This window comes from Anser brachyrhynchus (assembly GCF_964034855.1).
Source record: "Anser brachyrhynchus genome assembly, chromosome: 14".
NCBI classification, from domain to species: Eukaryota; Metazoa; Chordata; class Aves; order Anseriformes; family Anatidae; genus Anser; species Anser brachyrhynchus.
Window position 1 is genome coordinate 2002952 of NC_137709.1, and position 16373 is coordinate 2019324.

At 52.7% G+C, this 16373-nt stretch overlaps 1 protein-coding gene across 1 annotated transcript in view; it reads right to left on the bottom strand.

Moving 5' to 3' along the window:
- Positions 1–16052, bottom strand: part of PDLIM4 (PDZ and LIM domain 4) — a 43368-nt gene extending 27316 nt beyond the window's left edge. Inside the window, exons 1-2 of the mRNA XM_080555445.1 lie at positions 15858–16052; positions 3067–3218 (exon numbers count right to left, since the gene is read on the bottom strand). Of these exons, the coding sequence (XP_080411571.1) occupies positions 3067–3218; positions 15858–15950 (245 nt within the window). The 5' untranslated portion in view covers positions 15951–16052. The remainder of the gene's footprint in view (positions 1–3066; positions 3219–15857) is intronic.
- Positions 16053–16373: the final 321 nt, after the last annotated feature.

Consider the following 16373-nt stretch of genomic DNA (forward strand, 5'->3'; position numbering starts at 1 on the left):
CCACGGCATTCCTCGAGAGGTGCTCCCGAGGCTTTGCTGGACGCGCTTCCCGCGCTGACTAACGGCTGGGCACAGGCATCTGGATTCAGGAGGTCACTCGGGAGACAGGGGAGAAGTCCAAGAGCCATGTCACCGAGCACTCTGCTTGGCCAGACTAAAAATAGAGCTAATAACGTGTCACTGGAGCTGCTTTTCTCACTGCAGAGAAAACAAACTATTCATTTTTTCCTACCAAGAGCAAGGCCACGCTAAGGAGATGCAGAAAGCTCTCAAGGCCCAGCAAGGTGCTTGCTTTCTGAAGAACCACGTAACTGCACCAGCTGTAAGGTCTTGTTCCCAAAGCCAAACCCCACACACAGCCATTCCTCATCGTCCCCAGGTGCTGTGTGCATCGGTCTTGTGGCTTTAAAAAGGCAACCCTTTGCTCTGGAGCAGCAGGCACCGGGCTGGACATCGTCCCTCTGCACTGCGGCCGGGATGGGAACCTCTGCTGGGACAACGGGAGCCAGTCTCACAGATACTGCTGACACCGAGCACACTGCCACCATTGCTGCCACGATCCCAGCACCACCAGCATGAGCTGAGCACCGCTCTACGCAGCAGGACTGGGGGACAGCAGGGCTGTGCCCGTACCGCCCGCTTCCTGCTGTCAGCATGACTCTTCTGATGGGCAAAGCCACCAAATAACCCCGCCAGCAGTCGCTAAAAGGGCAGAGACTGGGACCCAAGGCTTTGACACAAGAACAAGCCATCTCCTTACTTTCTAGGATATGGATGAACTGCAGCAGGCAGGACTCAAGAGCACCTGAAACCACTCCTGAACCACTGCAGTGTCAGCACAGCATAACAGAAAACAAAGCCATCTCTTTCTCTTAGCATGCCTACATGTATAAAGGTCAGAAGCCACTAAATTATCTCGTCTCAAGATGGCAATGCCATCAAGCCCATCAGCAGACAGCTGGATGCCATAACAGCTCCAGCTCTGGTTTTAACAACCTGCCACTGCCTGCCCTTAGTGGATGACTTCCAAAGCCTGCCCCAGATCCCGGGCGAGACGCCTTCCTCCTGCTCCGCTCTTCAGCCATAAAGTGGGGTCAGCAACACTGCCTTCAGGTTACAGATTAAAAAGCCTCCATGGAAAAGGTGATGATTTCATTAAGGCACTTGAGTCATCTCTGGCAGTGTCCTGTTCTAGGCACGGACAAAGCAGTTTCCGATCCCAGGCACGTCCCAGGACTATTTGAACCGCTCTGTTGGGCACTAGCTTCCCTGCGGTGCTGGATGGCAGTCGCTGGCACAGCCTCACATCTGGCTGAACGGATGGAAAGAAGTCTTCAAGCTGCCGTGATGACAAAGTTCCCATTCACTATTCATCTAAGTTTTATCTTCCAAATATAAACGTGTAACTGAGTAACTGCACCATTACAAGAGGACACTAGGCAATCTACAGATGTGAAAGTATGCCAATGTTCAGGGCAAAAAAAGGAACACCTGCGGCTCGATCTCAGTCAGACAGACGCCAATTGATACTGGTGGCTAAAATGGGGTGAGAAAATAGGACTTCAGCTTATAAATTCAGGTAGTAGGAACCCACACACAAGAACACAATGCTGCCAGACTTCAGGTGAAAGCTGTTTTCAGCAAAACTGCATTCTAACTCCTGACAAAAGATGTCCCATTGTTGAACCACCGAATCCTCCTGCTACACGAGTGTTTCCACTTCTCTTGTGCTTTCAGACAGCCCACAGCAAGCTCCACCAGCACTGGGAGAGCGGGGCTGGGAGGGAATCCTTGTCCTGCTCCAGGTAGCCCTGCTGGGTGTAAATAGGTGGTCCAGCCTCCCAAAAACGTCGCCTGGTAGAAGGCAGGACAATCCTCCTTGGCTATGTGAAGTTCTACCCACGTGAAGGGTTTTCTGTTTTATTTTTTCCCTCCCCTTTCTTCCCCAAAGAAGCAACCACGTAACCTGCATGGTACAGGCTGAGCTCAGCAGCCCCTGCTGCAGCCAGGCATTGCAGACCCTGTTTCGTGAAACCCCAGAACAAAACCAGGTTTCCCATCCAGGGCAGCGCTCCCTGCTCTGAGCAGGGCTGCTGCAACCATGGGCCGGGACCAGGCTTCCAGTCAGAAACTGCATATTTCCTAAAAGAAGTATAAACAGCAAGTGACAGCTCTTTATAGCAGGAAATGCCTTTTTAATCTGAAGTGGACAATTAGTACAAACTTATTTAAATCTACTGGAGATAACAGTCCCGTGGTAGCCTTATAAGGAGCACTCAGTAGGACTAGATCATTTGTGGCCTGCACTCAAAGTCTTTAGCTAAAAGATTAATTCCAATGGAAAGCAAAAGAAACAAGCTTTCAGTTTGCTTTGAAACAGTAAAAGAAGTAAACAAAGAACTCACATGTATTTGGCAGCACCTTCAAAGGTGTATTAATTCAACAGACACTTTGGAAATTGATAGGTGGGAGTCAATCGAACAGGAGCTCCACTGCCTTGAAGGGTTCGACCCAGTTCAGCCTGCAGGAGCCTTGCAAGGTGCAAATGAGAACCCAGACACGTGTAAGTGACCCGGGCCCATGTATTGTACCAGTGTTCTTTCAGAAATAGTTTGTCTCACTGTTTCTAAAAACCACAGAACAACCACACAGGCTGCTGGGATGCATCAAGAACTGGATCTAACGGCACGCCTGCTCCGGGGCCAGCTGCAAGCCTTCTGGAGAAGTGTCAGGCAAAGCTGATACAGAGCACGTAAGAAACCAAAGCCCCAAGGCTGCCTTGTTCCCGCATCTCCCTCTCTGAAGGGGCACAGGCAGAAACCGCTGCCAGAGCAGCAGCGGCCGCCCTCGTTGGAAGGGCACGGGGAGCGCAGCATCGCGGGGCACGCTGCACCACGAGCGGCACTGGGACTTCTCCTCCAGCCTCCCCGGCCAGGAGCAGTCATACTGTGGAGCAGGGACAGGGAGCAGGACGGGAAGCAGGCTGCACAGAAATGCCCACAGAGGCGTTTCTCAGCAACACGGACACGGCACCTGCAGCCTGAGCCAGCGGCGTGCGGCACCTACCTGTTCACAGAGAGCAGCAGATGGTCCATGCACGCCTTGATCTTGTTTTGTGCTTCCAGGTGCGTCATGGTTTCCGTGCTCTCCCCGTTAATTGCCAGAATAATGTCTCCTGGGCACAGGTTTGCCAGGGCTGCTTTACTTCCAGGGTTAATCTAGGCGGGAGAACACAGAAGGGTTACTTAAAAGAATGCTCACTTTAAAGAGACCCATTGAAACAAGCAGGTTGAAACAACAGTTATCTCTGGAGACCCACACATTTTGCCTCCACCAACAGCAGCTACCAGAGCAGGGACACAGCCAGGGCCATCCCTGCACCTTTGAGGGTCAGGGATGCAATGCCATCAGGTGCTGGCTCTCGGTGCATGAGCTTTCTGCCAGCCTCAGTACGTGATCAGGTCCCCTCTTCAGATCCAACGTCTTTATTCGAACAGATCTCTTTATTCAAACAATACAACTCCCTCTTTAAAGAAAGCTCCTTTAGCTTGCAGGCCCTAAAACATGCTGTGAGAATCAGTCCCTGAGGAGTACGTGAAACCCTCTACTTTGGATAAATATGTAATTTAGAGATGAGAGCAGTCACCCTAATTGCTTCCTGGGGAGATGTTACATTTGACATCAGTTTTTCCTGACCATCATTCAAATAACTTGTCTCTCTGCAGCTCTGCACGGAACATAACGCAGCTCATCAAGCATCCACAACCCTTTCCTACTGTTTTTTGTAGGAATGCCAAAGCCTTATAAAACTTAACGTCTTTCCTGAGGAACTAATGACATGTCCAGGTACCATTTGTGGTCAGACGTAAGGCCAAACCTACAGCCTATAAAAAAATTGAGAAATTGCCCTTTCGATTACATCAGCCCAAATATGTTTTTAATTTTTGCAGTACGATAAAGTGATACAACACAGACGGGACAGGTAAACACGCCCATTTAAGCTCTTAATAACTACACGTTTGTCCTTCAATTTCCTCCTCGGGCACCCAGAGCATCTGTTACCACTCTGCTAACCCAACACGTGGCCCAAAGCACGGAGTGGCTTTCTGCCCCCCATACCTAGCTGTATTTAGCGTAACAGTGCCTCGACTCCTTTTCGGCCTTGATTTACACCAGTGCAGTCCTGTCTCAGGTGATGGCTCTGTGCCTCACCGTGCCCAGAGTTGTGCTGAGGACCAGAGGGAGGCTGCCTGCCCCCAGGCCAGAGGCTGCTGAGGCCGGAGGCTGCCTCCTGGCAGGGTCAGCCGGTAGAAGCCCCATTTTCACCAAGTTTGGTTTCAGGATAAAACACAAGAGTCAGAAAACAGAATCGCTGCTCCATCCTCCCCTCGGTGCCCAGGGTAACCCACCTCCAGCTGCCTGGTTAGCTGCTGGGCACCGGCCCCCTGCGTCGTGGTGCCACCGAGCCCCTGCGATGACCGCAGGCTAGCGCTAAATAAGCAGCCTCTTAAAGAAGGCACGCACACGTCTGCTTTCACCTTTTTCTTTCTGTTTGCTTTTTAAAGCTCTTATTTTCAGAGGGAATTTGCAGAGGGTTTAGCCGTCACACCGCCCAAAGCCCTGTGCACCCCCAGGCCAGCAGGCAGCCCGGCACGCACTGCCCCTGCAGCAGGGCTCCCCCCGCCACCACAGCTCCAGGTGCCACCGAGACACAGACCTGGAGGTGTTCGAGGAGCTCCAAATCACTTTCTGCATCTAAGCAGGACTGACAGCCTGAATTAAGCCTTTTGTTGCGTTGTCAGAGCAAATCAACATTTACCACTCGCTCTTCAATAGCTCCAGCCAGCACTTTTGCTCTAAAAAAACCTGCCTGGCTACCTCCTTCCCCATCCTGGCTCCCCTATGACTCAGCCCAGAGCAAACAATAGGAGGTATTTCTTAACACAGCCCATATTAGCTGCAAAGCTCTGACACAGGGCATTTTAACCCCGGAGAGATTTATTTTTTTTTCCTGGAATTAATTTGTCCCGTTGTTTTTTTTGAACCTGGGTAAGAAAACACGATATTCACCCAATATTAGGCTCCTTCTGCAGCCACAGAAGCTGCCAGACCTACCTGAAAGCCACCCAGCAGCTTAGGCAGTTCCTCCAAGGAAGCACCTCCATGCACTCGCACGTTGTCACACGTTTCCCTTGGTGTCCACCACTCAGCCACCGCTGCCAGCAGGCTTTTGGACTCTGAGCCCTTCAGTCTGACCCGATACAGCTGCGTTTTGTTCCTGTCTGTTCAATGCTGTCTGGATGTCTGACGGATTTTTCCCCTTGCACTGATCTTAACCACATTGCAGCTTCCTTGGAGAATAAGCTGTTCATAAATGGGGCTCTTAGCTGTTTCCTATTTTTAGTTTCTGGTTTATTTCAAGTTATTTTGGCAGCATCTTCATATTAGCATTTTATGATATCCATGTAGATGACTGAGGGCTTGAAATGGAGCTGAGCTCCAAGAACTCATTAGTTTGAGATACAGCATCAGTGTCATAGCAGCTTGGGAATCGCTGTAACAACGTGTGTCAGGTCCAGCGCTCGTATTTGTTGGCAAATAGCCTTTAAAGTGCTTCAAGCCAAGCTCCCCCAACTTCCAGCTGTGCGAAGCCGTTGCCACCAAAGAAGCCACAGGCAAGCCCTTCAGGCTTTGGGCCGCTGCACTGCACCTGAACACGGGATCAAGCCCTGGGCATTGCCCTACCTGCTCCTCCCCACGGGGATCCGCACGGAGAGCCTCCCCCAAAGCCAGGATCTCCAGAAGGACAAGGAGACAATGTTAAATTTAATCTTTGTAGGAGAACATATGCTTGGAGTCAAGCACCCAGGTAGGGTGACCCTCTATTACCACATGGAAGTAAACAAATAAACGAGGAGGGAGCAGGAGGGATCTGGGGGGCTCGGTCAAGCCCCCCCCGGCCAGCTGCTAGCAGCCAGCACCCACATCAGCAGCGGTCGGCTCAAACCCGAATGCTCCAGGTTCTTAACAGCCACTTTTCCAGAAGAAAACCTGCTGCTGAGAATCCACCCTCGTGAACAAATTAGTTTTTTGTAGTTGTACTAGTGACAAACCTAGGGCTGGGCGCACTGAGGCTCTGGCCAAGTGATGCAGGTTACAACCGGGTGTGCTGCACGTGGATGTAACATCTCCACGGGGCAGTGAAATTAAAGGCCAGTAGCAACGAGAGGCCTCGGCGCAGAGCTTTTAACAGAGGCGCCCATTCATGCCTCTGCTCAGAGAGGGCTACGGTCTGCTGTAACCACGGTATGCATGACATGAATGAGGTGTGCACAAATTTGAGAGTAACTGGATATATTGTGAAGTTAAAATCCCTGCACTGAGTCACCGGAGCTGTGTTCTCACAAGGGCCCTCCATCAAAGGAGCGGGTACTGAATAGGGAGGGTTACAAAGACAGCAGTGAGGCCTCTTTGTTCTTCGCTGCAGAGAACAAACCATTGCGGGATTAAGGCTAAATGGGCACAGATTGAGACAAGACCAAGGGCATGCGATTTGGGCTGGCGTAAGCAGCATCCCCGGAGCCAGGACAAGCTGCGGCCCCTCTCCCCGTGCTGCCCTTCCCAGGCTCCCCAAACCAAGAGCCGCAGCTCCCCCGGGGCGCGCAGCACCCACCGGAGGCGTGCGGCCGCGTCCCGTGGTGCCGCCCGCGCCCTGCCCCAGCTTGCCCGTGCTGGAAGGATCGGGGCTGTTCGCGTGCTCCTGCTCCAGCCAGGCTGCGAGGACAGCCTTTGTCTTCTACAGCCCAAGGAAAAAGACGTGCCAAAGCCCAGGATTTTTAACTTGGTTTTTTTTTTTGGACAACCATAAAAATGTCTTAATAGTGGATTTATTTGGAATCAGGGCAGGATAAATACATCAAACACTGTCTCACACACCCCAGCTGTACTGTGCAGACCCCACGGCCACAGCCCTGCAGGCACGAGGCCACTCAGCAGCCCAGAGAGCTCTGCCCATGCCTTGGGCCGACAGCAGCCTCAGTACTCACTCAGAGCAGTCAAGTGTATGGCAGAAGCACACCCAAAGCAAAAACCTTTAAATATTTTTAATAAAGCTACCCAGAAGTTCTTCTTTCCCCAGCTAGCGAGAATCCAGCCCCATTCGGAAGCCCAGTGAGCTCGCACAGCCATACCAGCGATGACCCCGACACGGGCCATGGCAGCGACCCTCACACTGAGGTGAACACCAGCTACCGGTTAAATTAGGCTGCTAATTATCATTATCCTGTGCTTCCTGCTGCCGCTAATCCAATGCCAGCTGATGCAGAGCTGGGTGAAGCTGCACAAGACCAGCGTGGTGCTGCTGGAGATGCCCTGGAGACCACCACGGTGCCATCGGGCTGGAGGATGCTGCCTCTCCGGGGCAGTCTGCACCGCACCCAACAGCGCCGGCTGTGGGAGGTATCGCCAGGCCAAGCCACACTCAGAAAAACCAACCGCCCTCTCCCCCAGCCAGGGGGATGCTCTGGAGCAGGTCTGGGAAAAGCCCCAAACCCAACAGTGGCTATCTTATCTGGCCGCTGGGGCCTCGTGCTGATTTACTAAGTGCTAGCATCTGACTCCAGGCCAACAAAATAATGCACGCCAAGGCAACTGTTGTATTAAGCCAGTCGGTGTTGGAAGCTGCGCAATCTCATTTAGTAAGCGAGATTATTTGCACTAAGAGGAGTTTACTCTTGAAACACACACAGCATTATTCTTTCCCTCCCGTCGACCAACGCCAGGCGCCTGCCAGGCCTGTAGGAGCAGTCAGGGCAGAGCAAACCTCCGGGGGTGAACCCCCAGTGGCGCTGTGGGTACAGCACCGCCAGCTCCACGGGGCACTGGGGACGGGGTGGTGCTGGGCACGGAGGGGAAGGGCACACGCAGCGCTGTGCGAAAGCACCTTTGTTCAAGGGAGCTCTGGAACTGGCCGGTACCACAAGCTGAAGCAATGAATGCTTCAGCAAAAGCTTAATTTGTTGTATTAAGTAATTATATTAACAGATTAACACAGTAAGAGTGCTACTGTAGCAGAACAGCTCATCCCATCCATTATTGGAACCATCTTCACAGAATTTAATGGGTTAAAAGGCACAATTCTGCACAAACCTACACAGACCACATAACTGGGTAACCAAATCAATAGCAGTTTGTTACAGGCAAGTCAGGGGAAATTTTCTGTTCTGCAAGCGTGATCAAAAGGGCCTGATTAAAGCCTCTGAGAGGCTTTCAAGATAGTGTGACAAAGTTCTCAGCTTTTCAACAAAGCGCGCTTGTCCTGCCGTCAGGAAGCACACCACAAGGCAGCTGATGCTCTTACGGTAGCAATATCTTTTAAAACAGGAAGGACCAAGAGTTAAGTGGCAAGCTAATGAAGATAAATTCCCCAAATCTTTTAACCGCTCCTTCCAGGGATTCTCTTCAGCTTTTCAAAGCATTGTTCTTTGAACTAATATACTTTCCTTGCCAATCCATTTATATAAGCAGTTAGAAAAGTGCAGGAGACCAGCATATCTTGATTTTGCTTGGGCATGCTGCACACCACAGCAAGCGAGGAGCACTGTTTACATAATGTGAGTTCATTTAACTCCTGAAGAAATAAGAAGGAAGACGTTTAAGAGCATAAAAGGGAAAGAAGCAGAGTACAAGCATTACGAAGGGCAAAACGCTCAAAACCCCTTTCTAGTCCAAGCGCTGATGGATCCGCATCCAAATTTAGAATCAGATTTGTAGCTTAGGTCCTAATCCAGCTCAAGGGCTGAGATCTCTACGGGGTTGAGGATGAGAATCAAGGAAACATAAATTGAACAAGATAAATTGAGCCACCTAGCCCAAGTGGAAATCTCAGAGAGCCAGCCGAGGAAGACACAGGTCGCTCAGCCGTGGGAGGGGGCTGACTCTGCAGGAAGCCCCCCTTGCTCAGCCCCACCACGCTGCTGCCCCTCTCCTCCCTCCTGGGGGGAGAAGCTGGGGATGAGCTGCTCTGCTACACCCAGCACCAGCCCACCACCCCCCCGGGTTCTGCCACGCTTAGGGTCACCCCATGCTCCCAGGGGGACAGCATGCCCCGCGACGCGGGTCAGCCCGGAGCAGCTCCGAGGTCCTCCAGGAGCTGCACCACAGCCACCATTTGGCACACTGATCCAGCAGAGATGCCTTTATCACGGTCGGCAGCTCGTTTCCATTAGAGGGTCTGTGGCCAGCCCCGCTGTGAACCCCTCTATGCCCCCCAGCCCACCTCTGGGACTGCCACAGGGGCTGCCTGGAGCAGCTCCGGAGAGCCCCTGGGTGCTCGCAGCGCTCCCTTTAAAGCAGGGGCTCTCTCAATCCACCTTCCTGGCAGATATTTTCTTTATGACCAAAAGGAGAGCGGCAGAGGTGCTGTCAAGCAGAAGCTCACCACAAGCAGTCTGAATTCAGGCGGGCACCAAACCTGCAGCTTGGTCCCTGTGAAGCAAGGAGGCGGTCACATCATGCACCCTGCTGCCGCTGGGCCCCGTGCCACTGCCTTCTCCTGGTTTATTTGTGCACAGTAGATATTTCGCAGGGTTTGGCCTTTTGTGCTGGAAGCTTTACATGTGCTAAAGGCTTCTGGGAAACGTCCGTGGCTTTGGCTTACGGTGGATGACAGCATCCAGGCTCAGGGCACGGTAACCTTCCAGCAGAGCATCGAGTCCAAGGTGCCTGTTAGCGAACCACACAGGATTTAGTTCTTCCAGGCTGTTTTTCTTCCAGCCGTGCACTGCCCGTTACTGATAATTAGGAATAATTATTTAAAATAATCTTATTTAATCAGCTGTATTCTGCTTTTCTGAAGCTTCTTGTACTGTAAAATGTCATTTGCACGTACTCTGCTATTAGTCCACGAGACATGTTTCTGTAGAAGTACTTAAGGTTTAATGGGTGTGAATTTGAGCTGCAAGTTTCTGCTGCTCTGGTTGACAAGAAAGATTGAGTGTGGTACGGGCTTTGAAGGCATCTTTATGACATTTGGAAGATTTATTGGCTGAAATGCTCTTGCACAGCATTTTTTTCCTTTTTTAAATAGAGATACATTCTATATGGTGAGAAAGTTTGTTTCTTTTTTCCTGGTCTCTGCTGGCTGTAAAAACCACTCCAACGACACGCTGTGGCTCTGCATTTTTGCAATTGCTCCAAGTAACCCCGTGAATCTGGTACTTGCACAGAAACCTCAAGCAAGATGAGAAGCTGAAACCAAACATTCCCAACCCTTATCTGCCAGGGCTTACTGCAAGCGTGGTGTTAATGGCAGTGTACAAACCCATTACATTAACAAGCTTTCACTACATATATTAGTGTCTTGCTTCAGTACACATCCAGCAGCTCCGCACTGACAACAAATCAAGTGGAGTGTGTTCTGTTAACATGTTTGTTTTAGCTGTTTTATCAGCTCCACTAGATCTTGAGAGATCCGCTGTTTTCTTTCACACTCCAGCACCTGTGGTCACAGGTGGCTTAGAACAAAAATAATTTCACTAAGTGTTTGGGTATCTAAGAACCAGCAGCCAATGCATTTTAAGAACTCTGAAGTCAAACGATTTAAGTTAAAATATTACATTTAAAAGGATCCACACCCCCAAAGATTCACTACATAACACCTGCAGACTTGTAACATGCATTTTTCCCCAAGCTACCAGAAAAAACGAGTTGTAATAGACTTCACTAACTCCGCATAACCCATAATGACATATTTGTGTTAAAATTAAAGGACTGATCTACCCCCAGCAGGGCCACCTATATGTATCACCACCTGTTAAACTTTAAAGCAACAAAAAAATAAAAAGAAGCATTCCATATATTTTCCTTGCATGCTTCCCACACCAAGAGGAGCGTTTTACTAAGCCTTGATGCACACCTTTATTCTGTTTTATCCTCGTATCAAGCGAGATACACCCAGACGTTTTTCCAAAGTAACTCCAACTCTGCCTACCTGTCCCAACAGGCAATCTTTCAACCTGCACAATGAAGGTGATGTCAGTTTTCTAACAGCAACAACAAAAAGCTGAACACCCCAGTTACACCGAGCACTTTCGGCTTTGCTCCACCTGGCAGCGGCCGGAGTGTTTTCAAGGGTGTGCTGGGTTTATTTTGCTAAACTCGCACCAAGGTCAGACCTGGTATGAATGGACCTGCGTGAATCATTCTTTCCGCCCGGTTTCCCACTCGGGATTATCAGCGTGCTTGATTAGGGTAATTAGCATTAGGCTTTCATTCCAGCCTATTCTCCCATTACTGTCTCCTGAACCAGCACAAACATTTACTTTACTTTCAGTTATTAAATAAAGCCTCAGTGATGGAATACATTCAGCAGCAAACGTATTTGTAACATACTTCTTTTAGCCCTTATCTTTATTAAATTAACTGTTAAGTACCACTACAGCTTGAAGTGTAACAGCACAGCTTTCTCATTTGAGACCTTGCACCAAACAAGCACTGGGAGACTAATGAAAACAAAACGACAAGCACAACTAGTTCCTGCCACTTAAAAACATCACCCCACTTGAATCATTACGTTACAACAATAATATGCAACAAAGAGAAACAGCTAAGATCTCTTAGTTCTTCTATACAGACAATAGAAATACCAACGGCCAGCGGAAATCAGCCGTGTCTCTAGCTTTATGATTTTTATCATCACAGAGCAGTTATTCCAGTCCATTTGGGACTGTTAACGAAGTGGACCGCTTCCATTTAATAAACAATCAAGTACATAAAATTTGCATATAAAACCAAAGGCAACAACCTTATGGCCTAGCAGAAAAGCAAAGAAAAAAGTCCTGTTCCCTTTGTTGACATCTCTGGTTCTTGCCTTCTCTGCCAAGCGCGTTGGGATTCACGCAATCGGGTGGGGATTTAGGGGGTTAACCCAAACCATCCCCCTGCGCCCAGCACTGCCCAGCCTCAGGTTTGGGCTCTGCCATCCCCAGCCCAGAGCATGCAGGAACAGGACCCTGTGGGCCACCCCGTAACATAAACCAGGGCTCGGGGTGCGTGCATTTGGTGTGGAAGTGGTAAGGATCCCAGCATGGCACCGGGGGGCCTGCAGGCAGCCCGGAGGAGTGAACAAAACAATGTTTATTGGAATTCCTCCATCGGCAGATTTCCTTCTGCGTATCCCAGCCTTTCATGGTACAAGTATTTGCTCAAACATAAAAAGCTGCTTAAACTTGAGAGTCAACCTGAGCTCAGCACACCACACTACTCGGGTAATGGACTGCAGACCGATTATTTCTTGTTCCAGCTCCAAGCCAGCGCTGACAAACGCATTTCTTGCTGCTCTGCTGCGGACCAGCAGGTAATCTGATGTTGGAGCCAGCAGATAAAGGAAAAGCTGTGTTCAAAAACTACTTTTTGTTTCCAATACTGGATTCAGCCCGTTTGTCAACAGCCTGCTTCACCAAGTAATTCTGACCAAAAGCAGCAAGTGCTCGGACTGACGCTGGCAGAGCTGGGCAGGGGATGACGCTGGCTGCTCTAAGAGCTCGACAAGTGAGTTCAGGCGATTAATACATTCAGCTACTCCAGTTACACTAATGACTGATTATCTTTTAATCCTAGGCAAGGGGTAGATCAACGGCAATCCCACACGGAACCACGGCAGTTACTGATGTGGTTACAGGCACAGCACTGAAAGCAGCTGAGTAAGTTATTCCACTTCTGCTGCCGGGTGTGCTCGCGGGTGAAAGGGAGCCTTGTGGCTACCTGCGTGAAAGCGGCAGAAAGCCCCCGTGCCACAAGCACAGACAGTGTCCGGTTGTTAGCCTCCAAGGAAAAGCAGCTGTCAGCTACCAGAAAATTAATAATGTCCTACAGCCACTTTCTGTCAAGCCCTTAGAGCTGGCCTTGGCCAGGTGCTTCGGGTCATTCCCCCACCCTATAAATATCACTAGAAGGAGGAACCTCTCATTACATGATGAACAACACCCGGCTTTAACTTGCTGTAACCACAGGGGCAAAGCAAGTCAGGCTCCCTCCCCAGCACAGAGCCCCGGGCTGCAGCCCCCCCCCAGGCTCCCCACAGGGCAGCCCCACCACCTCCAGCCCTGCTCACTGTGGTCCCCAAGAAAACAGGGGAAGAAACCGGGAAAAAAAGAAACAGCTAGCACAGCTAGCTTTTTAAGTGGCCACATGAGACAGATGCCCTAAGCACAGCCATCTGTATTTGCATTTCCTTATCTTTAACACCCAAGATTTCATTTTAAAGACTTTAACACTTCACACTCCAGCTCGAGCCATGGCCTCAGCATCAGCTGTTCTCAGTGACTCGAGCAATCAGACCTTTGCCACTTGTCATTTAAGATTTATCAAACCACAGAGGGATGAGACCTGCTTTCAAGACAAGTAAATCATTTCTTGACTTCATGAGCATATTTGAAACAGCTGCAAGCGACGGGGCTCACCACCATGAGCTGCACCTGTGCAAACGCAGGACTTCGCAGGGAGCGAAAGGGTAAAAGCGAGTCCTGGTAAGTCATTCAAGTCCTCTTCCAAAGCAGCACTGTTTGAGGTCATTGTTTTTCTTGCTGCCAAATCCATATTTTTCCAGGTTTGTCCTCTGCAGATATTGCCACAGGCTTGGCTTTTCGTCCCGCCCCGGAGCTGGCAGCCCGGGCACCAGAGCAGTGCCTCCTGCTCCAGCACCGCGCAGCCAGCGCCGGCTGCATCTCTATCACCCCTCCTACGGCCCCTCTTTGGGGTCGGGTCCCACCAATGCAACATTTAAGATTGCTCTGGGTGAAGTGACAGCACACAGGTAGGTTCGGGAGAAGCAGCTGCGCCCTGGGAGGGTTCTCCAGGCAGGCAGCAAGCGGCTCCAAACAGCGCGATCCTTTACTGCCAGGGAGCTGTCAGGTCAGGAGAGAAATTGTTTCCTGTAGCAGCCTAGCAAGGACTAGACAAAACCAACCTATTGGTGACTGAGGATATTTTTCTCAAACCCCACGCAGATGAATTCATGTTTTACAAGTGACTGGAAGCAGGGTTACAAAGAGACAGACAGCCTTTGGCATCGAGAGCTGGAGATGTGGGTGGCTTTCAGATGTCTCACGTCCCCAGCTGCAACCCACGAGCCGCCGGCATCAGCCGGTCCCACACACCCAGGAGGCTTGCTGAGCAGCCCCAGCCTCGTGCCCCACATCATCCCCAGCCCCACAAGGGCACAGGAGGGGGTGCAGCCACCCCAGCCCCACAGCCACCAGCCCTGGCCCGTGTCAGCAGCTGGGGCTCGCAGCTGGAGGTGGGAGCCCCGGAGTCTGCTCCCTCCTCCCACCAGGATCGCTGCTTTTTAGAGTATCTGTTTGTAATTTAATGACATTTTAATACAAAATAAATAAAAAAGCACTTTGAACCAGGCAGACGTCAGCCAAAAGCCTCGACAATCAGCCTGCAGAGAGGCTCCCTCCCACGCTTTTGTCTCCGGCCCTGCGGATCTTCCCCTCCTCCCCGCCGCTGGGCTGGGGGTCCGGGGGCTGCACCAGCCTTGGGATGGGCAGAGCTGCTCCCCCAGCTCCTGCTTCATCAACTCAACTAATCGCCTCCCCATGCACCACCATAATCGAAGGGGGCACGCAGCACACCTGCTCCCAGCCACATCTCAGCACAGCCCAGCTCCCAGAGCCCCCCCCCCAAGGCTGCCCACCCCCCAGCCTTCTTCATTCTGCCCCTTTAGGTGTTATTTCTGAAGCCAGCACCATCTCCGTGTGGTGGGAGCAGAGCCGGGTGTTGGCAGCCCCCAGCAGCGGCAGGGAGCCGCTCTGGGAGCATCGCCCCTCGCCTCCCTGGAAGCGGGGTTACAACAGGCCTGGGCTAAGGGAGTGCCACGCTCAGCAACCCCAGCCCCTGCGCTGCTGCTCGCTGCCAAAAGTAAACCTGGACAGGGGGGGCATTATCCTCACACCTCCCAGGTTTGCTGAATCCACTTTGGGCCCACGCAAAAGCAGACTTTTTTTTTTTTCCCCTTGCTTAACGTTAAGCCAAACTTTTTCAAAGCAACAGTCGAGCAGGCTCCCTCCTCTAAATTCAGACGTTCCTTTTCACAGCGGGAAGGCTCGTACAGACACCCAAGGTCTGTGCTCAGCTGCAATAAAACCCCACGTGGCTGGGGGTTCGGGGAGCTGCTGCGCCCACCTCCCCGGGAGCACCCACACCACAGCTGGGTGCCCGAGCCCCCAGGAGCAGCGGGGGCAGGCTGTGCCCCAGTCCTTCCCAGTTCCATCTTCCCCAATTTCCCTCCACAAACCAACCCTGGCCGGGCCACCTGAGCGGGGCAGCCCGGAATAAAAGCAGCCCCTCGACGCTGGGCAGCGGGCACCGCTGGGCTCAAACACAGCCCCAGGTCCTTTTAAAGGTGCCTTCCTCCCCAGCTTTCTTTACAGCTCAGGGTAAATATTTTCCACTTTCTGTCACGGCTTTGGCCGGTGAACGAAGAGATGGCAGAGGGCTTCTGTGCGTCAGGAGGGCACCGAAGGCTGCAGCCGCCCTGCGAACCGCCCGACCCCCCCCCGTCCAGCAGAGCCCCCGAGACCCCGCAGCCCAGCGGGAGGGGCTGGGGGGGGGCTCGGCAGCAGCCCCGCACCTTTCACCCAGCACCCAGCGCTCCCCCGGCCCCCCAGCACAAAGCCGAGCTGCCCAAACAAGAAGCCCCCAGCGCACAGCCCCGCACCCGGAGCCCCCCGACGGCTCCGCGCCCGGCTCCGCGCCCGGCGCCCCCCGGAGCCTCCCCGACGGCTCCGCGCCCGGCGCCCCCCGGCGCCCCCCGACCCCCAGGGCAGGGGGAGAGGCTGCGGACCCCGGCTCACCCTGGAGATGGTGAGCGGCGTGCTGAAGTCCTTGCCGCCCACCAGGCGGAAGCCCCATGGCGAGGGGCCGCGCAGGGCCACCGAGTGGGGCATGGTGGTGGTGGCGCCGGGGGGGGTGCTCCGTGCCGCTGCGCTCCGGCTCCGCTCCGTGCCGCCGCCGCAGCCCTTAAAGCTTCGCCCAGCCCCGGGACGGCCCTGCCGGGGCGGGGGGGGGGGGGTGGAGGCGGGCCGCGGGGGCGGGCCCGGCCCCGACGGGGCGGGAGCGGCGGGCGGGGGGCCCGGGGCTGGGAGGCGGAGGGGAGCGGGGCGGCTCCGGGAGCCTGCAAGCCCCCTGCATCTCCTCCATGCCCCCTGCATCTCTTCCATCCCCCCTGCATCCCCTCCATCCCCCTCACACCCCCTCTATGCCCCCTACATCCCCTCCATCCCCCCTGCATCCCCTCCATGCCCCCCACACCCCCTCCATCCCACCCACATCCTCTCCATCCCCCCGCATCTCCTCCATCGCCCTCACAC